The 22,816-nt window shown below is 33.5% G+C and overlaps 3 protein-coding genes, 1 non-coding gene and 1 pseudogene across 4 annotated transcripts; 4 read left to right on the top strand and 1 right to left on the bottom strand.

The window, feature by feature from the left end:
* The first annotated feature begins 2,197 nt into the window (after positions 1 to 2,197).
* Positions 2,198 to 4,745, top strand: LOC145004396 (uncharacterized; annotated as a pseudogene).
* A 2,678-nt stretch (positions 4,746 to 7,423) lies between these two features.
* Positions 7,424 to 9,904, top strand: LOC145030914 (cation/calcium exchanger 4-like). The gene has a single exon (XM_078979368.1). It carries the CDS (start codon positions 7,877 to 7,879, stop codon positions 9,731 to 9,733), a length of 1,857 nt encoding a protein of 618 aa, XP_078835494.1. The 5' UTR covers positions 7,424 to 7,876; the 3' UTR covers positions 9,734 to 9,904.
* Positions 9,905 to 10,284: 380 nt separating this feature from the next.
* On the top strand, positions 10,285 to 10,366 carry TRNAS-GCU (transfer RNA serine (anticodon GCU)). The gene has a single exon. It is a non-coding gene; the product is annotated as a tRNA-Ser (tRNA).
* Positions 10,367 to 13,067: 2,701 nt separating this feature from the next.
* Positions 13,068 to 14,439, bottom strand: LOC145030923 (RING-box protein 1a). The gene is made up of 5 exons (XM_078979373.1): positions 14,247 to 14,439; positions 14,118 to 14,168; positions 13,972 to 14,031; positions 13,397 to 13,468; positions 13,068 to 13,303 (listed from the first exon to the last, which is right to left on the bottom strand). Exons 1-5 carry the CDS (start codon positions 14,371 to 14,373, stop codon positions 13,266 to 13,268), a joined length of 348 nt encoding a protein of 115 aa, XP_078835499.1. The 5' UTR covers positions 14,374 to 14,439; the 3' UTR covers positions 13,068 to 13,265.
* Positions 14,440 to 19,705: 5,266 nt separating this feature from the next.
* Positions 19,706 to 21,319, top strand: LOC145030932 (Tetratricopeptide repeat (TPR)-like superfamily protein). The gene has a single exon (XM_078979382.1). The coding sequence runs from the start codon at positions 19,771 to 19,773 to the stop codon at positions 21,220 to 21,222; it is 1,452 nt and encodes a 483-aa protein (XP_078835508.1). The 5' UTR covers positions 19,706 to 19,770; the 3' UTR covers positions 21,223 to 21,319.
* Positions 21,320 to 22,816: the final 1,497 nt, after the last annotated feature.

The raw sequence follows: 22,816 nt of genomic DNA on the forward strand, positions 1-22,816 counted from the left end.
CACAGTCCAATGCACATGTCTCTTCATTCCCTCTTATCCTCCTATATAAACACGATTTAGAACACATCTAAATTCACTTCTCAGTTAAATTATTTCACCTCATATTCTCTCAAATATCAAGTGATCTTTCTCAAGAACAAGCCCAAACATTCCAAAGGTTTATTGTTCAAGATAATTCTTAAAAGGATTGTGGTAAGTCTTTCTTATATAATCCAATGTTTATAAACATTTTCATGATAGTTCATATATTCACACACATCATTATGTATTATAAACTATTAGGATTTCAACCACCTTCAATCATTATAAACTTGAAGACCACCACCCTCACTTCGTTATCAAACCGTAACTGTGCATAAGATGAGTTCATACCCCTATATTTTTCAAAACTTTTTCTATATTTTAGGGGGGGGGGGGGGATGCAAGTAACACACAAGAAAATTTACGTTAAAACACGAACATTTAAATACGTTTATTTACTATTTTTACGAAAAGTAAGAAATACGTGAAACGGTTTTACTACCAAACTCGTATACTCTTACATGCAAAGTTTTGATAAAAACGTAAAGGTATGAAAAACGAGTTCGAAACACCCTGCATTATTCTTAGAAAAATATATAAAAACATATATATATATATATATATATATATATATATATATATATATATATATATATATATATATATATATATATATATTGGGTACAACATTCTTACTACAATAAACTATATGAAGTGTAGTTTACGGATTATATAAAGTACATATATAATTGTTTTACGCCATTCTTTAATTATCCTGGAAAAGGGGGATGATTACATATACAAGCATTTTCATTACAAAAACACATACTCTCGTTGAATAAATTTGTGAGATATTATCTTCATCGTACCTAACTAAGGTATACACGAAACTTCTGTTTTATAGTTGGAATCTCCTGTAAGAGAGCATAATACTTGTGTATATATCTATACGGGACTAATGATCCCACACCCTAACTGTTAGCTACAGTTAGACCGGCAGGTTATGGATGACAAATGTCATAAACACTTTGATGCCTAAAGAACGTTGCGGCATACAATTCATTTTTAGCACGATTATGAAAAACTCACATGTGGAAACGACGATACGTTTATTTTTCACGAAAATTCATTTCTTCAAACGGTTTTATATACAAATAAAACTGCATAATACTATTTTAAGTATGAAAAATATTTCTACATTTCGGTCTTTGAACATTTAAGACTACAACTTATTTCTATGGAAAATATTTGATTTTCTGGAACGAATACTATCATTTTACAAGTAAACGACTTTCAACTCATTTTATGGAAAATATCCGATTTTCTAGAAACATATTACTTTACAAGAAAAAGCTTACAATTATTCATACAAACTCTTATGAACTCACCAACATAATTATTGACACTTTTTCAAAACGACTTGTATTGTCAAAGAACCAGTAAAACAGGTAATCACCAGCTTTTGAGGAGGTCACACAATCTTTTTATCATTATAATGTAATTGATTTTTGAAACATGTAACACTTACAAACAATGTAACTTTGTCAACTATAATTATGATGGTTATCAGGGCCGGCCCTTAACATATGCCGGGTGTGCGACCGCACAGGGCCCGCATTGTTTGGGGGGCCCGATATTTATATAATTATATATACATATATATATATATATTTATATATGAGATGTCGAAATTAAAGTAAACAAAAAATTGGTGGTTGACATGGTAAAGGCGCTTGACATTTATCATTTAGTCCCAAGATCTAAACTTGGCACAAGCAGTTTTGTTTTTTATTTTTATTATAATAGTTCAACATATCCTTTTATTTCAAACGTAACAAACACATCTATCACATAAGGAATTATCTATATCAAACCCATCTTTAACACAAACACACATTTAATTACTACATATAAGTCCTTAGCCTCTTTTATTTATTTGTTGAGTTTGGGCAATTCGGCAGCAAAGGAAGACATAAGAAAAGGTTCGTTTTTTTTTTCTCTAATGGTAATATTTATAATTCATCATTATTAGTATTTTTTTTTCTAGTTTACATTGTTATTGGTATTGCTCATTCAACGTTTTGATATATTCAATTAGATTTCTAGAGTTCTTTTATCATAGTTTTAATTTTTATCGAGTATTTGGTTGATTATTGTTATTTTATTTTCAGAAATAATGTCTCCTAAGTATTTATCTGGTAGTCAAAAACGTAAAAAGAGAAAAAGAATTGAAGAATCAACAAAGGCTAACAGTGGTTCTCTAGATAAGTTTTTCCAAAAAAAACCTAAAGTTCCTTCTCAAAATCAAAATAATGATGATATTCCTGATAATTTGGGTGTTGATGTCGAACGAGATCAAATTAATGATGTTAATGTTGATAATGTTAATTTCGATGGAGATCGTGTTGATGTTGATGATGGTAATGACGATGGTGATAACATTGAAGATGATGGTGATGATGATGATGATGATGATGTTGATGATGATGTTAATGTTAATAGTAATAATGTTGATATATTCGATCCAAGAAATTGGGATGGACTAAGCACAGACATGGTGAAACGTTTGGTAGAGAAAAATCCTAAAAGGGATAATACTATTGATAAGGGTCCACCTGATAGATTTTCTAGACGGTTTTCTGCAACTATGTATACTAGAACTCTGCCAAATAAACAGACATGTAACAGAGAATGGCTAGTATACTCGAAAGAGCTTGATAAAGTTTTTTGTTTTTGCTGTAAAATATTTAGAAAAGGGATCCCGAAAGGTCAATTAGATAGTGAAGGTTATGCAGATTGGCAACATCTTAGTACAAGACTTAAAGAGCATGAAGTTGGTTTAGATCATCTCACAAATTTAGCTACTTGGTTTGAAATGCGTGAAAGATTGAAAGTTAATGAAACAATTGATAAAGTGGTGTATGATCAATTTAAGAAAGAAAGGGAGCATTGGAAACAAGTACTATTGAGGATTATTGCACTAGTGAAATATTTGGCTAAATATAATTTAGTATTTCGTGGAACAAATGAAAAATTATATCAAAAGAGTAATGGAAACTTTCTTGGAGCGATTGAGATGTTTGAAGAGTTTAACCTGGTTATGAAAGAGCATGTGCGTCGTATCCAAAATGATGAGATCCATGTACATTATCTTGGCCACAAGATCCAAAATGAGGTGATACTTTTACTAGCTGATGAAATTAAACGAGAAATCATTAAAAAAGTAAAGGAAGCAAAATATTACTCCTATCATACTTGATTGTACCCCTGATACAAGTCACCAAGAACAAATGTCTTTGATAGTGAGGTATGTAAATTTCTCCTCCAATGATGTTACTGTTGAAGAATCCTTTTTAGGTTTTTTGAATGTTAATGATACGACTGGTAAAGGGCTCTTTGATATTACACACGATGAATTAAAATCTCTTGGTCTTGATATTGATGATATGCGGGGGCAAGGGTATGACAATGGATCAAACATGAGAGGAAAACATCAAGGAGTTCAAAAGAGATTTTTGGACATAAATTCTAGAGCATTTTATACTCCATGTGGTTGTCATAGTCTTAATCTTGCACTGTGTGACATGGCTAACAGTTGTAGTAAAGCTAGAGATTTTTTTGGAGTCATACAACGAGTATATACAATATTTTCCAATTCTACTAAGAGGTGGCAAATTCTGAAAGAGAATATCAAAGGTTTGACTCCAAAGTCATTGTCTGCCACTCGGTGGGAAAGCCGTGTTGATAGTGTGAAGGCTATTAGACAACAACTTCCGGATTTAAGAGAAGCTTTACTTGAAGTTGCGGAAAAAGACAACGATGCTAAAATCCAAAGTGAAGCTAAATCGCTAGCAAATAATGAGCTTGGTGGATTTGAGTTTTTGGTATCCATAGTCATTTGGTATCAAATATTGTACATGGTGAACTTAGTTAGCAAAAAATTACAATCAAAAGATATGCTTCTCGATGTTGCTATTAACGAAGTGAATATGCTAATTGAGTACTTCAAAGAGTTTAGAGAAACAGGGTTCTCCAAGGCAATTGATGATGCGAAGGAACTTTCCGTTGAAATGAATATTGATCCGGTATTCTCTCAAAAGCGGCCGGTTAGTAGAAAAAAACAATTTCATGAGAATTCAAGTGATCAAGATGTTGTATTTTCAGCCGAGGAGAATTTTAAAGTTAATTACTTTTTATATATTGTTGATCAAGCGAGTGCTTCTCTTAAAACAAGATTTCAACAATACAAAGCGTATGAAAATATTTTTGGTTTTTTGTTTCCAAAAAAAATGAAGGAATTTGATGACAAAGATCTCAAGTCATGTTGTCGCCGTCTTGAAGCCGCACTTAAGTCTGGTGAACAATCAGATATCGATTCTCATGAACTTTATATGGAGTTAAAGCTGCTTGACATGTTCTTACCGAGTGAAATTACGAGCCCTATTAATGTTTTAAAGTATATGAAAAAAGTCGATTGTTTTCCTAATGCAATTATTGCCTACAAAATCTTGTTGACTATTCCCGTAACGGTCGCGTCTGCAGAAAGAAGTTTTTCAAAGCTAAAGTTGTTGAAGTCCTACCTAAGGTCCACAATGTCACAAGAAAGACTTAATGGATTGGCGATAATAGCTATTGAGAACGTTATATTGGAGACTATTGATTATGAAGAGTTGGTGAACAATTTTGCTTCCAAGAATGCTAGGAGAGTCTCGCGATTCATGTAGTTGTCTAAGATTATCTATTGTATGATCGTTCTTTTCTTTTGCTTCATATTATAACAATTATGAAATAATTAATGAATTTTTGATATAAGTAAAAAATAAATATATATTTAGGGGCCCATTTTTTAGTTTCACACCGGGCCCCTAAAATCAACGGACCGGCCTTGATGGTTATGTTTGCTTTGATCATTTATATTCAATTATTATGATATTGTACACGAAAGTCACCCACCTTCGTACATTTCCGACATCCTGGTCCGAGGGTGTGACACTATGCAAAATAACTATATTACCCTCAAATAACATTTTTTATAATAATTCTATTATGATTTACCATTTAATTTATAACATTACATTTTTTTTACCCAACATATACATATATAAAAAAAAAAATAGAATGAACATCTAAACACCGTGTTAATTCATATGAATTCAAGGACGATTCGGATGATTTCTAACCTTTCAAGCAGCCAACCAAAAATTTTGTGAAAAAAATACTATATATTCCAGGAACATTTGCATATATGTTTCAAAGCTTCAACAATTACAAGAGTATAAACACAAAACATGAAGACAAAAAAATAACATTAGTAACAAAATGAAACACGAAAACTAAGGAAAAATAGACAAATTTGAGAAGCACCAAATGCAGCAACGGAACTATGAATGAACACCAAAAGCAGCAACCAACCTTGGGGGACACCTTTCAAGGTAGGGGTGAGCAGAAACCGAACCGAAACCTAAAAAAACGAAATAACTGCACAAATCGAAGCCGGATAACTAAAACCGAAACAAAAACCGATGGTGCAGTTTTTAAATTTGAAAAACCGAAAAAATGCGGTGCGGGTCGGTTTTATGTTTAATAACCGCACCAAATTATCCAAAATAACCGCAAACCGCATAATTTAATATATTATTTAAATATTTATAATAATTATATTTAATTACTAAAAATAAATTAGGTAATCGAATGAATATGCAACTTTCATTGACGAAGTGGGACTCCAAAAAATTGAATCAATTCGTTTCTCACTCATTCGTCATTTCCACAATGTCGAAGTTAGACATTGTGGAACTTTATTAATTTTATCATCTTACGATTTTTATTGTTTAGTTTTCGGTGCATAAATTGTTGTTAGTAAGTATTAGATATATTTTTAATTGCTTGAATGAAATGAATTCAATATAACATAATAAAATGCAACTTGAAATAATAAAAATGGACCAAAATTGTGATTTATTTGCAATGAAAATCCAAAAAAAAAAATGAAAGTTGACTAAATTGTTTGTTTTGAACACGAAAAACCGCGCCCTTTTAACCGAAAAACCGCACCACTTCATTTTGTGGTTAAAAACCAAAACCACATTGAAATAAACCGCAAAATCGAACTGAATCAAAACCGCAATTTTTGGTTTTCGGCTTTAAAAAACCGCAATTTTTGGTTGCGGTTGCAGTTTTATACAAAAACTGCACCAAACCGCACCATATTCACCCCTATTTTAAAGCAGTCAACTTAGAGAGAACAAATATAACATCCAAAATGAATATACATCTTGTTCTTATTTTGATCAAATACTCATAAAAAATCAATGGGTAAAAAAAATATTTTCTTATTTTGATTAGATACTGATCGGTTTTTTTCCCTAATTTCTCAATAGTCACAAAAGGTCAATAACCTTCATATCTTGAAAATCCCATAAAATACTTATCTGATCAAAACTAGCATCGACAATGGATGAAACCATTTGCAAATTGGGGAAGAATATGAAATGATTGATATTCAATGATGATGAAATCAACTCAAATACACATGTTTTAACACAAAATACACACAAATTGAATCTTATCTGTCTTCATGTGAAGCTAATTTCGAATAGCACAAATACAACATCATGAAATCGGTTTCTGAAGCGATTTCATTAAAAAACAAGTACTTGTTGTTTGGGAGATCCGTTGGAGATAGCAGAGATGAAGAAGGGTCGAACTCGGAGTGATAACAGCAACTCGTAGATGGTTTTTCTTCACGTTGAAATGTTCAATCGTAGGGAAAATTTGACAGTGAATGCAATTATTAACAGTGAATGTAAATTGGGAAAGAAGATGGAGTGATTGATATTCAATAATGATGAAATCAGCTCAAATGCACACATTTTAACACAAATACACACAAATTGAATCTTATCTGTTTTCATGTGAAGCTAATTTCGAATAACACAAATACGACATCATGAAATCGGTTTCTGAAGTGATTTCATTAAAAAAATTAAAAAAAAAAAAGATAAAAAACAAATACCTTTTGTTGGGGATGTCCGTTGGAGATAACAGAGATGGAGAATGGTCGAACTCGGAATGATAACAAGAGCTCGTAGATGGTTTTTCCTCACGTTGAGGTGTTCAATCGTATGGAAATTTTGGAAGGAAGAGTATTTGTCTCGGTCCAGCAAATGAAAGGGGAGAACCGAATCAGCTTCAAAGCTCGGTCCGAGTCCATATATTGGACCGAGTCCTTGATGGTAAAGACTATATCAAACATGCTGAATAACTTTTTTCGAACTGGTCCTCTGTTGGACCCGGTTAAAAACTATATCAAACGAACCTAGGTCATTATCCCATCTTATTACTGTTACATTTGTGTTTGTATGTCAAAGAGGGGTAGAACTGGAAATAGGCACTGGTTTAATTTGTAAAACAAACAAAATCCACCGGTCAATCCCTGAAAGAAATACAACTTCATGTCTTCATGCAATCGAGCTCTGACAAAATTTACCATCTTTGTCATTCATCGCCGATAATTATCCGATTCCCGGCGATCCGAATGGTCTGTTCCCGAGGTGAAACACTGCAAGAATCCGTGTCTTCTTAGAGCTGTAATCGTTCTTTGTAGGGTCATCTGTAAACCCTACATACCTCTGAAAATTCTCCGGTAAGACTGAATCTCATATATTCATCCTTTTCCCCAATAAATTGGGTATAATTAAGCTTCCTTCAGCATTTGGTCCGAATATTCGTTTTCCTCTTTCAAAAACTTGATTTTCCGACATGAATCGAAACCCTAGTCCCGAGGAATACTTGTGTTAGGGTTTCGATCATCCGCTCTGTTGCTCATTCTTAAAGGTGTAAAGATAATACTAGAATGAGGCAATTTGTGAATAATCTAGGTAGCATACGTCTCCGGTTTCGTGAAATTCTCAATGCTACATTTACCCTGGTTTTTATCGCCCTCTTTTACACCCAATTCAATATATCGAAGAAAGTTCCAGTTCGCTATGCTCAATGGAGTCCAAGAGGTAGGTCTACGATTGAACTAAATGCAAACTCATCAGCTCTAACAAATACTAGCCCTGGAATCTGTACTGGATTGGTGGATCATCAGGGTTATCCAAGCAGCTGTGAGTTCTTAAAAGCGAATCCAGATTGCTCATCTGATGGACTTTTTGACTACTTAAGCTTCTACTATTGCGACTGCAATGAAGGTGCATTCGGTGCTATACTTTTGGTTCTATGGCTCATAGCATTGTTCTACCTTTTGGGTAACACAGCAGCAGATTACTTCTGTTTCTCCTTACAAAAGCTTTCAAGTCTTTTGAATTTATCTCCAACTGTTGCTGGGGTTACTCTTCTTCCTCTTGGTAATGGAGCCCCTGATGTATTTGCAAGTATTGCAGCTTTTGTGGGACGTGACAATGGTGAAGTGGGTCTCAACAGTGTCTTAGGTGGTGCAGTATTTGTCACTTCCATTGTTGTTGGAATCGTCTCTCTTTGTGTAGCAGATCAACAAGTCCAAATCGACAAAAAAGCATTTCTCAGAGACATTGGTTTCTTCCTCTTCACACTACTCTTCCTTTGCTTGATTCTAATCATTGGTAAAGTTACAGTCTTTGCTGCAATTGCATTCGTCTCCATATACATAATATACGCTGTTTTCATCGCCACAAATGAAATCCTTAAAAAACATGTTCAGAGGCTAAAATTGGATTCTGTCACACCATTGCTTCCACTTAGTATCTTTTCAAGATCAAATCAAGATGATGACATACAAAGCTCTTTACTTGATGCTGAAACGGATTTCAATGGTCCACAGTTACCCAATTCGTTACCCGAATGGATGTGGGCTTCCAATGTTGCAATATATTCAAATCAAGAAAGACATTTATGGGGATGGCATGATGATGCCATCGAGGTTGATCAACCATGGTTCTCTTTAACTAACATATGGTCACTTCTCAACTTCCCGTTGACTTTTCCAAGAAGGTTGACCATTCCTTTAGTCGAAGAGGAAACATGGTCAAAACCATATGCGGTTGCAAGTGCTTCATTGTCCCCCATTCTTCTTTCTTTCATATACAACACCCAAGACAGTTTAACTTCTCGAAGCAAGAATGTTGTTTACATTCTTGGAGTAATTGTCGGTTTTACCCTTGGTATCTTGTCATATCTCTACACAAGGCCAGATCATCCGCCACGTAGGTACCAATTCCCATGGGTTTTGGGTGGGTTTCTTATGAGTATAGTTTGGTTCTACATGATTGCAAACGAATTAGTCGCGTTGTTAGTTGGATTTGGTGTGTTTTTACAAGTGAACCCTTCGATTCTTGGACTTACTGTATTAGCTTGGGGGAATTCAATGGGGGATTTGGTGTCAAATGTTGCATTGGCTTTAGATGGTGGAGATGGAATCCAGATTGCTTTATCGGGTTGCTATGCGGGTCCCATGTTCAATACACTTGCGGGTTTGGGAGTTTCATTGTTGATTGGGGCGTGGTCTGAAAAACCAGTGTCATATAGTGTTCCACAAGATAACAGTCTTTATTACACGATGGGGTTTCTGATTTTAGGGCTTATTTGGGCTGTTTTTGTACTTTTGAGAAATGATATGAGGCCTAATAGAATGTTGGGAACAGGTCTTGTTGGGATTTATTTGGTTTTTTTGTTTGTAAGGTTGACTGGTGCAATGGGGATTGTATCATTGGCTGGTTTAAGTAAATTGTAGACATTAACAATCACGTGGGTTTGAATGATTTCTGTTGCACAGTTTGTAATGTAGATTGTAGTATAGAAGAATTGGGACATAATTTTGGGTATTTGGTTGTATTAGTTGTTGATTTTTGGTTGTTTGTCTTGTTTTTGGCACTTGAGTTGACTATGGAAACTTGTATCTAAATATGTATATTACAATTTGGATGCAATTAGTGTTTTTGCTATTTTGAAAATCATGTATTGGAATGCAAGTTTAAGATGACAAATACACAAAATAGTTTTGGAGTATCGTTGCGAATGAGCTGAGGGCTTCAACTCACTTAGGAAGTTTGAAAAGCATATAAATATTAGTTAGAACTATTGTAGTAAAGCAACCATGGAAATTTTTTTATTAGAAATATGTGAAATAATGCAACACATTTTCGAAATATAAACTCGAATTTGATTCGTTATCTGTTTGGAGCTCATTTATATACCCAAAATCAGGAGAAATTGTGGCATGTCTGTTATTACAATCAGAAACTAAAGATTATATAATTAGGTTATTTGGTGTTAACAACAAGCGACGCTTTGGCCGAGTGGTTAAGGCGTGTGCCTGCTAAGTACATGGGGTTTCCCCGCGAGAGTTCGAATCTCTCAGGCGTCGCAATATTTTTTACTTTTTTTGTTTCACTATTTTCAGTAACTTTTTACGGAAACAAAATTCTTTGTCAAAATTTATATATTATTAATATGATTAAGTATATTCATAGAAATTAAATGTAAATTTGTTGTTATAAAAATGATTTGAGGTTGTATCTATCAAAGAAAAATACACAACAAAAATCAACTTTTTTATAAATATCGTTGTAAAAATCTCAACTAGTTTCCGATTCCTTAAACGATACACGGCCAACTAGCACTAACGAAGTTGTCGTAGCCAGTGAATTATTAAAATCCCGATCTTGGAGAATTCATCTAAAAAACACTATTTGAATAAATATTAGCGTTTTATTAGTCATATTAACTTGTTTTGTTATGATATTAATCAATGTTCTAAATAGCGTGGTGCGTCGTGGCCGCAATATCAACTCTCAAGTTTTATGAGTTGTGGAGTCAGACATTTGTTAAGGTGTGACGTAAGATGAAATTTTTGTATATAATTATAATTTCATATATGTTTTTTATATTATTATTCATTTTCAAGGCATCAATTTCTCAAAGCATGACGTCACATTTGTTAAGGTGTAACGTAAGGCGGAATTTTTGTATATAATTATAATTTCATAAATGTTTTTTATACTATTATTCATTTTCAAGGCAGCGTTTTATCAAAGCATGATGTAAATTACAAACATTAGAGTCATGTCACGTCATGAAGAGCTTTTTAGAACAATGATATTAGTTGTATTTATCTATTTTGTTATTATATTAGTTATATTTATGAGAAATTTACAAAAATGGATTTAGTTCTTAATGACTTAACCAATGTTTTGAAAGCCAGTTTGAATCGGTCGGTTGAACTACCATAGAAGAGATTGGTTCAACTAAACCGATTTTATGTCTATTTCTGAATCGGAAGGAATCGGTGGGTTTTTAACAAAAACCTAGTTGAACTGGTTAAATGGAATAAAGATACATTGAAATGAAACATTTTACATAAAAAACTTTAGTGACCTTTTCAGATCTATTTAAACATCTTTTCAAACTATATTTCGTTTCAGTATTATACTTTATTTTCTTTTTAATATATATGGATTAATGTAAAACTTATAGTTATATATTTTTGTAATGTATTTGGAGTGATTCTAGAAATTAAGTTGATCCAATGGTCGAACCAGTTAAATCGGTTGAATTGGAACAAACCATCATATTGGTTGAAGTAGAAACCGAGCACTATACCAGTTCAACTAAAAAACCGTTTTTTTAACATTGGACTTAACCAACAATTAGCATTTATCCAAAAATAGCCAATAAAATAATAGATTAGACAAACACATTTGTAGTTTCACCAACTTGTATGTGGAATCGTCATCACCTTTAATATCGGTTATTTATGAAATAAAAATCCATTTAGCCCATTTTCGTATACACGGAATTGTAGACAGCGTATAGCTCTGTGCGGTTTCCTCTATGTGGTTTCCTCTCAAGTCATCTGCAAATGTACAAGTTGTTGATGCACATTCCGTTCATTGAGGACTTGTACCATCACAGATGGCCATGCCATTTGTGATTTTGTTCTTTATTTTTCTGATTTTCGAACAAAGTTCATACACAATACTTCTAAATTTCAACGTATAAAATAAATATAAATAAAATAATATTAAAAAAAAACTATATATAAGATTACTTAAAACTTTGTTTTGCGAAACATCTTCATCAGCCATCAAAGAAATGATTCTTGTATCAGTGAGTGTGAAATGAGCTATAATTTTTTTAGGGTTTAAATATATCAGGTTAATGAGCCGCGAAACCGCATCCCATTTGAGGAAATCATAGATGAGTTACCGAGTCAAACAGCGAAATCACAGATAAGTTGATTAAACTACATATGAGTTGACGAAACTGTATACAAGTTACCCATCGTCGGTTTCGTTTGTTACTTGGGATCAATGCTAATATTTTTTTACGATCTTTAGCTAAGGCCTTTCGATATATTCTCAACTCACCGGTATACTTACCACTGTGAAGAAGAGAAAGAAGACAAACGAGAAGATGGTTACAAGAGAAAAGTCTTATTCTCAAATATGGTGGTGATCATGATCACAACAAGGCACCGGAATGGTGTGCACACTCATGGTTGTTTGCCACCACAATCCATCATGACCACAACCACCACAAGGCATCAGGAAGGTGTGCCCACTCGTGGTGGCTTGCCACCTTGGCCACAGACAAGTTTCGTGGCGTCCATTCAAGTTATTAAGAACTTTGGTCATTTTAGTAAATTCCTCTATATTTACTTATTATTTATTTAAAATTTGATTAATTTACAATTTAAGATCCCGAACTAATCTTCAGTCCCCAGTGACCACCTTAATATCATTCAACAACTTTTATAACCTTATTTATAAGTAATTTGATCCACATTATCAACTATACAAAATATTTTTTGAACAAAAATCAGTTTTAATGCAAGAGTTAAGGACTTGATGATTGTGAGAGTACAGCCTTAAACAACTTCTCTGGGATATTCGCAAGTTCTTTCATCATTTTGTAAGCAAATGTGCAAACCAGAAAATTTAAACCATAATCTTGCTATAAGTCAACACTGCAATAAAATATCATACTTTTTTGGAACAAATGGTGTGATAATTCAAACAAAGGTAGTCCTTTATGAGTGTATAAGATCACAATAAAAGAGAAAGTAATGGTCGATAAGAAGCAATTCCATAATAAAAAGAAGCAGACAATATTTCCTTAAGAGATACACAGTTTCACGAATCTGCACACATGTTTGTTGTACTAATCCAAAATCCTGGGATCAAATGATGTTACAAAAAAGGGAAACAAAGCATAGCAAAGCAGCAGCCTAATGTGTCCCTTCCAGTAACTTTCCAAATTTACCTCTAATGACCATATTTCTGGAACTCCCACTCACTGTTGTCTGCAAAACCACAAGAAAAAGACTGTTTTAACCCCAGTAAATAATGTAGTATAAGAGGTGGGTCAATTTAATTGTATTAACAATGTTTTATACCAAGAGGGCACACTTGACGAGTCTTGAGCCAGCGGCTAATGCAGTGAAAGTGAAAAGCATGGTTGCAGACACCTGTCAGTCAATCCAAATCCAAGGTTTACAAATTATTAGATATACATATATAAATTGTTGACAAGACTATGCATATTTCTTGATTATATTGTTCATCTCTTCTCTTGATTTCAACAACAGATGTAAACTATCTGTTGCTTCTTCTGGTTTCTATGATGGATTTTGATGACATTTACCAACTATGTTAAGTCAAAGATAGTTAACATATCAACACATCAAGGGGGAATCAATCAAAAGTACATTCATCAAAGAAATTATATGAAACCAACATCAAGAAAAAGGAACATTATAAATGGCACAACAAAAGGGGGTTATCCATGTTTGGTGCAAAAATGAAGACCTAATAATGAATTTACACACCAACTTTAGCTCTCTGTACACACCAGAACTTGTATTTTAGAAATCAAATATAGCATTAATGTTACAGAAGAATGATAGAACACTAGTCCACATGCAGAAATATACTATGATTTCAGAGTTAGGGTTTAGGTGACAGAGCATACCCCAAGCAACAGTACACTCCTCGCTGGTGGCGCTTGCCTGATTAGCCTGGCATTCGATACCTAAATGAATCAAAAACATATCAGATTACAAAGACAAACCAAATTGTTTAATTCTTAAATAGCGATGAATAAGAAAAAACGCTCACACAGATCCATGATGTGATTTCTGCAGATCGCGCAATTATCAACCACAATATCTGCACGAATTGGGATATCAGGAACATGAGCTAACAAAACACCACGAAAAAATCGATGTTAGGGTTTCGTATACTCACCCCAAGCCCAGAGAGAGACGGCATTCCATTTCTTGATTTCGAAACGCTTTGGTTTCTTTGAAGAGGAAGAAGGTCCTGGAAGACTAGATCCTTCACCGGCGGGTACCATCGTCACGTCGGAGTCCATGGAGTTCAACCACAAGTCGCACCCAAACACTTGCCTAGAGGTCGATTGAGAATGGGAGTTTTGATTTTCCTTCGAACCTATATATTCATAAGGAAACGCCTGCCACGTCAGCACAAAATTCTTTTCTTCACCCTCCGCTTTTGTATTTGACTATATTTGCATTTCTCCTCAACATGCAAAAATTCTATGTGTCCCTAATTTTATTTGGTTCTAAAAAATTAAAAAATAATATTTCTTTAAGCTATCTATCTATCTTTTTATTCATCATGACATCAATAAAAATGTATTAATTTTATTAAATATACCAAGTGTTATAATCTTAGGTTATCTATAAAAAATTACTAAACTTTTTTTTAAAAGTTTCAATAAAATCTTAAAAATGTTTTTTTAACATAAAAGTCTAAATATTTTGATGTTTTGCCTAAATTAACGAAAAAATCATTTTTTATATTTGAACATCAAATGATAGATTGTATTATTTTTTTCAAAATATTGAGACTTTTCTGTTCAAAATTTTTTTTTAGGACTTTATTGAAATTTTTGAAAAAAATTTAAGATTTTTCTGTAAATAACCCTATAATCTTAAGTATATAGGAAGATTATTCTCTTTCTTTTAATAATGGTCTTTAGTAGAATATATTTTATTGGAGTTTTTTTTAGTTTGACTATAAATATATCAACAATCCTCATACAACCACATTAACACCATCTTGATCTTTACTCCACCACCGAATGGGAGGGTCATTATTTTATCACCTCACGCCGTAAAAAGGCCTCTAAGAAGGAAGAGAGAGATATAAAAGAAAAAAAAAACGAAGAAAATTGTGTGACAGCCCATGGTTGAGGCCACACCCTTCCATACCGGTGGGAGCAGTGTTTACAAAATTGTGGCATGTCTGCCTTAACACTAAGACTCCATTTGATAGTTGCTGATTGAGAAAGTGCTGACTAGGAAAGATCTATCTGGGTAAGAAATTTTGACCGAGTAAGAAATCATGTTGTTTGATTGTACATCTGACTGGATGTGTTGACTGATGACAAATGACCATTTTACCCTCGTTCTAAACCAACATCCTAAAACATTAATATTTAAAATAATTTATCATAACTTTTATCATGATCAAATACAATTTTAAACATACAACAATTTTCTACTAATGAAATCAACATCATCCTAAATAATAATAGCACAATTAGGTACCGTTTGGTAGATAAACTGGGTGGAACTGAACTAGATTGGACTTAACAGAATTGGACTGAACATGACAAATAACTTGTATAGCGTTTGGTAAGATTGGAACAGAACAGAACAAGTTGTTTGAAACTTTTTGGTAAAAATAGAACCGGACAGAATGAGATGTAAAAATGACCTTATTACCATTTTACAAAAAAAAAATGTTAATAATAACTCTATTGGACATACATAACTTCAAAATTAACATTTTTATTAAAAAAAATATTTAAAATTCTCATATTAACATCTTGTTTCTAATCTTCGCAACAAAATGGTTTGATAGTTGCATCCAAGCTATTCCATCTCGGTAACAAATACATGTTTTTTTTTTTTTTTTTTTTTGTAAAATTTAAACAAACTCACATGACTTTTGAAGAAGACAACTCCATCGTCTTCAACTCTCCATATCTACAAAGTTAAAAAAAATAAATAAATAAAAAAATAAAAAATAATAAAAAAAAAAAGAGCATTCTATTGATGTTAAAGAAAGACGTTTGAGGGACGAATATGGAAGATTTTTTTTACCGGTATGGGAAAAAAATAATATTAAAATAAATGAAATGCTTGCAAGAGGTTGGAGAGATACAAAAGTTAATAAAAACAAAAGAAAATTACACAAAACAAACAATGTACTTAACCTCAATAACAATATTTTTTCACCACCACCATCCAAGAGCAACTGAACAATTAATGAAGTCTTCCAACTAACAGGTAAAAAAAACTCAAGGGCAGGTACAAAAGTTTAGGGGCAATTTCGTCAGAAATTGAATATCTACAACTTAAACCGGGCAAAATAACATAAACTTGACAAGTACTAAACTAGGCAGCAAAAGTTTGCTTATTTTAGCCTCCCAAACACAATGATGATTTGGTCAAAAAAAAAAAAATAGAACACATTATTAACATTAGCAAAGAATGTTTAGCCTCCTAAAGTTGATACTACCTTTAACTGATCTAAAGCATAACCAATAACATCTTAAATCATATTCTAACATGTTCCTTTGAATTTAAAACCAACAAAAGGAAACAAAATACATAAGGTAATTGACTTTCTTTGGGCAAGATCGATCAAGAGGGCTAAAGACATAGCATAATCGACCTTTATCTTCCCTCTATATCGTTAAAAACTTTTGAAAATTGTTGGCAAGAGTTTAATAAACATACATTACAAGCTACCTGATTAATTCTACAAAAATATTACAAATTAGTAGTGATTACTAATAACTTCAAGCCATTCAAAATTATAAACATATGAATTTACAAAGCAACAAATGCAGTTTAAGGCATCAAATTGAAATTAAAACATATAAATTAAGATATCGTTCAGCTGATTGAAGAGATGCATATTCTGAAGTTTAATCATACCTGGTGATGATAAGAATCACACGACACTTATAAGAATTCAATGGCTGGAGAAGTCATATGGCATCAAATCGAGGATAACGAATCGATAATCAATTTGTGTTTACAATAGATTGAGATGATTATACGAAATAGTTCATTAGATTTAACAATCTCCATTAGAAGAAGAACAAGGAAAAATCAAAATAAACAACAAATCAGCAAGAAATTAGAAGAACAACAACAAAAAATCTGAAAAATCAGAATAGGAAAGGTCTGTTGAAAAATCGGAACACAAACATCAAGAAATCGGAAGAGAAACAACTAAAAAAGGCAATCGAGAAGAGGGAATTCGTACCTGATGAGAAGATATCTTCGATCGGTACAGGTGCAGTGGCTGAAATCGCCGATCGGTGGGGAGAAAAGGTTCTGATCATCGACCGTTGAAGAGAGAAGATCCATATGGAGGCGCTAAACTTGAACGCAGGGCAAGGAAAGGTAAGGGCACGTTTAGGAACTTTCTCAGTCAGTAGATATCTCATATCTTGCCCGTTCAGATCTAACTTACCGAGTCAGACATGCAAAATTTGTTTCCCAAACAAGAATAGTTGACCGAGTCAGCAAAAAACGTCTGACCGAGCCGTATATCAAACATGACATAAGTTAACCGAGAGCCTTAATATCACTTGTTTAACCACTTGTCACCATTAAATGCCATTGAAGAGTGATACGAACCTACTTAGCCTATTTTCGTTAGCTACGTTTCCTTTTATTTAGTCAAAGAGTAGCTTGTTGCGTTTTATTAGGAACCCACCTTTCATTTGGCATGCATGTTTCTTTAATGTTAATTAGCATGTTTCCCACCAGTGTAGTAGGTCATGTTTCCATTCTTTTCTCATGTTTATTTCTTGCATGAAGTTTAGAGTTTAGAAGCATATTTATTTGAATGTAATCGTATGTCTAAGTTCAAGAATTAAGCAGAAAATTGTTCCGCTCTCTTGTGTTTTTAATCCTTCTTTCTTCTTAATTGTTGGGAGATCAGCCATCTCAAATTGGCTCCTATCATTTGGTGCTTTCATCATCGTCTCAATACCTCCAAAAACTAAGTCCGACTCCACCTCCGACAACCCAAGGCCACCTCCGACAACCCCAATGCCGCCCTCAATGGTCAACTGCAAATTATGTTTAAAAAAAAGTTACACACTTATACCTAAAAAACATTTATTTAGCTTTTTTATTTTCATGTATAAAGAAACATTGGGAAAAAAATCGAATAAATATGATAATGGAGAACCGTAAAAAGAAAATAATAAATAAATAAATGGTTACGTCTTTACTTTTCCCCCTTCTTGTTCTGAAAACCTAACACATCCACATGTCGATTTTAGCGACCCCATAGCCACTGCTTCCTTGACAGACGACTGCCTTCCTTGCTCCTCCGCCATCTGTCACTGTCCGTTGCTCCTCCCGTGTTTCGATTGATGCTCGCCGCCTTCCCTCTTTCTAGTAATTTTTTCAATTCTTTCCTCTCATTCCCCTCTACCTTCAATTTTGTTCTTCCCGCATTACGCCATTTCAAACATGTTTATGAGTTTATTACACCATTTCAAACATGTTTATGAGTTTATTATGGTCGAGCGTGCTCTATGCATCCATTTTTCTACACACCTTGCTCTAAGTCATAAGCTAAATGGCCCTTGATTGATCATAACATTAGCTCCATACCCATTTAGTAATAAGCTCAATGCTTCTTGATTGATCATAACATGGTCTTGAACCCAACTAATTTCGTGTGAATTTTGGTTCTTGTTTCTTCTTGATATCATAAAAAATTTCGGATCTGTATGCCTCCTTTCTGTTCGATAATGCTTTAAACATGTTTCACTAACACATGTTATGCCAAATTTAAAGTTTAAACTCCTTTCTTTGTTCACCTTGTCAGCATATGTTTTTACAAATTTGGACATCTTCACTTTCTTTACTCATAAATCCTTCCCAAGGTTTAATCCTCGATAATAGAAAAATAATTATAAAATGTAATAATAATAATATAAATAATTCTAAGGTACTGCACTATTTGCAAACCCATCGGTGATGTCACAACAAGTGGAACCCACTTGTTCTAATTTTGTTTCTTTACTAAGTACAATTAGCGAATGATATTTGCTCATTGTGCTTACCTCATCATGTTACATTTTAATCCCATCATTCTAATAAACTACAAATGTATTTGTGTGCCTACTCTTATGAATTCCTTCCTATTGAATTATTTCCATGATTTCTTATTAATCCTTTTCATAAAATTGGGAAATCTTCAAGAGTTTAACCAAAGCATGTGACCAGTAGTTTTTCTTCCGTTAATGTAAAACTCTTGACCAAGATTAGTAACTTCCTCTTACTAATAGTGATCATAAGTCATTATTTTTAAGCTGTATTGGTCTTGTATTTCTTTTTCATTTTCTTTAAGTAATTGAAATGGTAAATTGCAGCTGTTCAATTAAAGGGCAAATTACAGAAACATTATGTTTTAGGCAATTTTGCAACTCAATTTAACCTTCTTTATCTTAATTTTTTCTTTCAACCCATAAAAGTTTCAGATTTTTTTTTTTTTTTTAAATTAACCATTTTGACTGGATATATCTGGTCAAAATGGTAATTTTGGAAAATTAACGGTAAATCCTGACATAACCTTAGGGTCTTGTTTGGTTGGCAAGAATCGCTAGAATTAGAGGAATTGGAATCAAGATTACTATATTACCCTCTTTCTTTTAAGCAGTCGGGGAGGCTGAAACAAGCTTCGAATTTCAAATCCTCCTCCATTAATGGCGTTGTTTTATACAGTATCCAAACGCCCCATCTTCTTGAACCCAACCACTAACCTCCGCTTTTGCTCTGCCTCTTCACAGCCACCATCCGACAATGACCCTGCAGTCGCCACCGCCGTCTCCGTTCTCAAACACCATCGTTCCAAATCCCGATGGACCCACCTTCGTACGCTCTTCCCATCCGGTTTCGATCCTTCCCAATTTTCCCAAATCACCATTCAACTCCGTAACAATCCTCACTTAGCTCTCCGATTCTTCCTCTTCTCCATCCAACACTCCCTCTGCCACCACTCCCTCTTATCGTACGCCACAATCATCCACACCCTCGCTCGTTCCCGCCAAAAATCACATGCCCTAGCTCTGATTAAATCCGCTCTTCGTAAATTTCCTGATGTTGATACCAATTCGCCTTTAAGGACTCCACCTTTGATCTTCGAAACTTTGATTACGACTTACAGAACGTGTGATTCTGCACCTTTCGTGTTTGATTTACTGATCAAAGCATGCCTTCAATCCAAACGAATCAATCAGGCTATAGAGATTGTCCGGATGTTGCGCACTAAAGGTATATCCCCAATGATTAGCACTTGTAATTCTTTAATCATGTCAGTTTCTAAACACCACGGGAGCATTGCTGGATATGAAGTTTACAACGAGCTTCTCGGATCCACTCGCAAATTTGGGGATCAAAAACTTGGTGTCAAAATCGTTGTTCCTAATGTACATACTTATAACATAATCATGCATTCTTTCTATAAAGACGGTTTAATTGAGAACTTAGAACAAGTGTGGAGTGATATGATTGTAAACAATTGCTTACCCAGTGCATACAGTTACAACATTTTAATGGCGGCTTATTGTGATAATGGAAGAATGGAGGAAACCATGAGAGTGTGGGAAGAAATGAGGAACGAGGGTTTAAAACATGATGCCATGGCTTATAACACCATAATCGGTGGCCTTTGTGAAGCTGGAGAGGTTGATAAAGCTGAAGAATTCTTCAAAGAAATGGGATTGGATGGGGAAGAAAGTACTTGTGTCACTTATGAGCATTTGATAGCAGGGTATTGTAAAATTGGGGATGTTGATTCTGCAATGCTTTTGTATAATGATATGCGTAGGAAAGAGTTTACACCCTTGGGGTCTACCATTGATGTGTTGATTAAGGAACTTTGTGAGAAGAATAAGGTTTCAGAAGCATTGAAGGTTTCAAGATTTGCAATGAAGAGAAACAATGTGGTTATGAAGGGTGAAAGTTATGAGCATTTGATTAAGGGTTTGTGCAATGAGGGGAGGATGGATGAAGGTATGAAGCTTCAAGCAGAAATGGTGGGAAGAGGATATGATCCGAATTCGGGAATTTACTCTGCTTTTATTAATGGATATGAGAAAGAAGGAAACAAGGAACTAGCAGCCAAACTGAAGTTGGAACTTCAATCAATAAAATGAAATTTTACTATTTCTGTAGTTTATATAATGTATCTTTACATTAAGTTACAAAACAAAGTAAATTTAAGCAAAAAAAGGGCTATTCTGTCATTTTACATTATTGAAATCAAATTCATTTGACATGTCTGCTGCGAAACAAACACAAACAGAATATATATATATATATATATATATATATATATATATATATATATATATATATATATATAGTGATTTTGTTATAGAAAGTCAAATGGCAATCATTCTTTTTGTTGCCTAGTCATACAGATGTAGAAGAAGATCATCCTATATATTTTCCACTCTCTCACCCCACAAATAGGAATCTACCAAAGTCAGATCTTCAGATCTTTTATCTTATTTGTTTATTGTTTCATCCCACTTGAAAAATCTAACCAAAAGCACAATGCCTTCATAAGAAAAAATATTGAAAGCATGATGTTGTAATAGAAAGAAATGAAAAGTGCTATAATTGGGGAGCTTTTTCAAAGTACATATTGTGCTAATAAGAAAAAGCAAAATAAAAGGGCAATACAATAATTGGGTAGAATTTTTTTTTAAAAAAAAAAAAAAAAAAAAAGGAGCTTTTCGAAGTACAATGTGCTAATAAGAAAAAAAATAAAAATAAAAAGGAAAATGTTGTAATACAATAATTGAAACAAAAGAAAGTAGGATGCTGTAAGTAACAAATAAACAAAGTCCATTGCTATTAATGTAATATTAATATATAATGATGGGTATGTCAGTTGTGTTGAAGAGTATATCTCTATTTATGCTCCAAGTCGATTGCTGGAAGATTACACTCCATGGAAATAAGCTCACTTCCAGGAAAATTGGCCAATGATTTTACAACTTTTGTAAGCTTCATATGAATACACACATTGCCTAATGCTATTCAGGAGACTCATATGTTGCAGTGAAATTGGGTGCAATATTTCCATATGGAACTCGATGTAATTTCTAAGGAAAAGATTTTTCGCGATATTACTTTTTGTAACAGGGGAGGGAAATCGCTTTTTGAAAATGTTGATTGTTTTTGGTGATTTTAATGAGGTACATGAGATTAGTGAGAAATCTGCATCTTCCCTTTGTCAAAATAGTGTTTTTAATACATTTATTTGGGATGGGGATCTAATTAAAATGTTTTATATGGGCTAATAAACATGGGTCTAAAATGAGTAAATTATATCGGGTTTTGGTTTCTAGGGATTTTAGTGGTTCTAAAAGAAAAATGAGAGTAAAAACTGAAAACTGACATTTTAATCATCAATCACAATTCTTAATTAGAATGAAACTAAAAACTAATATCGTACTCAAAATGATTTTTATTGAGCATCATATTGCGATAAAGAATAACTTAACTGATCTCCGATACACCTTTTCCATTTTGCAACATTACACATGGAGGCTGTAGAAACTTTATTCATGATTTGATTGGATAAACTAGGGTTGTGCAAGAAATCGCACAAACCGCCCGCACCGCACCAAACCGCACCGCATAATGCGGTTTAGAATTTTGCGGTGCGGTTTGCGGTTCATCATTTTATCAAACCGCACTATGTGGTGTGGTTTGCGGTTTGTATTTATAAAACTGCGG

Source organism: Lactuca saligna, chromosome 1, assembly GCF_052625555.1.
Source record: "Lactuca saligna cultivar CGN05327 chromosome 1, ASM5262555v1, whole genome shotgun sequence".
NCBI lineage: Eukaryota > Viridiplantae > Streptophyta > Magnoliopsida > Asterales > Asteraceae > Lactuca > Lactuca saligna.

Bases quoted from the DNA above. Each gene is read 5' to 3' on its own strand.
- LOC145030932 (XM_078979382.1), top strand. From the start codon at position 19,771: ATGGCGTTGTTTTATACAGTATCCAAACGCCCCATCTTCTTGAACCCA.
- LOC145030923 (XM_078979373.1), bottom strand. From the start codon at position 14,373: ATGGACTCCGACGTGACGATGGTACCCGCCGGTGAAGGATCTAGTCTT. The intron at 14,032-14,117 runs GTGAGCGTTTTT...TGATTCATTTAG, and splicing joins AAATCACATCATGGATCTGT to GTATCGAATGCCAGGCTAAT. The intron at 13,469-13,971 runs GTATGCTCTGTC...ATTGACTGACAG, and splicing joins GGAGTGTACTGTTGCTTGGG to GTGTCTGCAACCATGCTTTT.
- LOC145030914 (XM_078979368.1), top strand. From the start codon at position 7,877: ATGAGGCAATTTGTGAATAATCTAGGTAGCATACGTCTCCGGTTTCGT.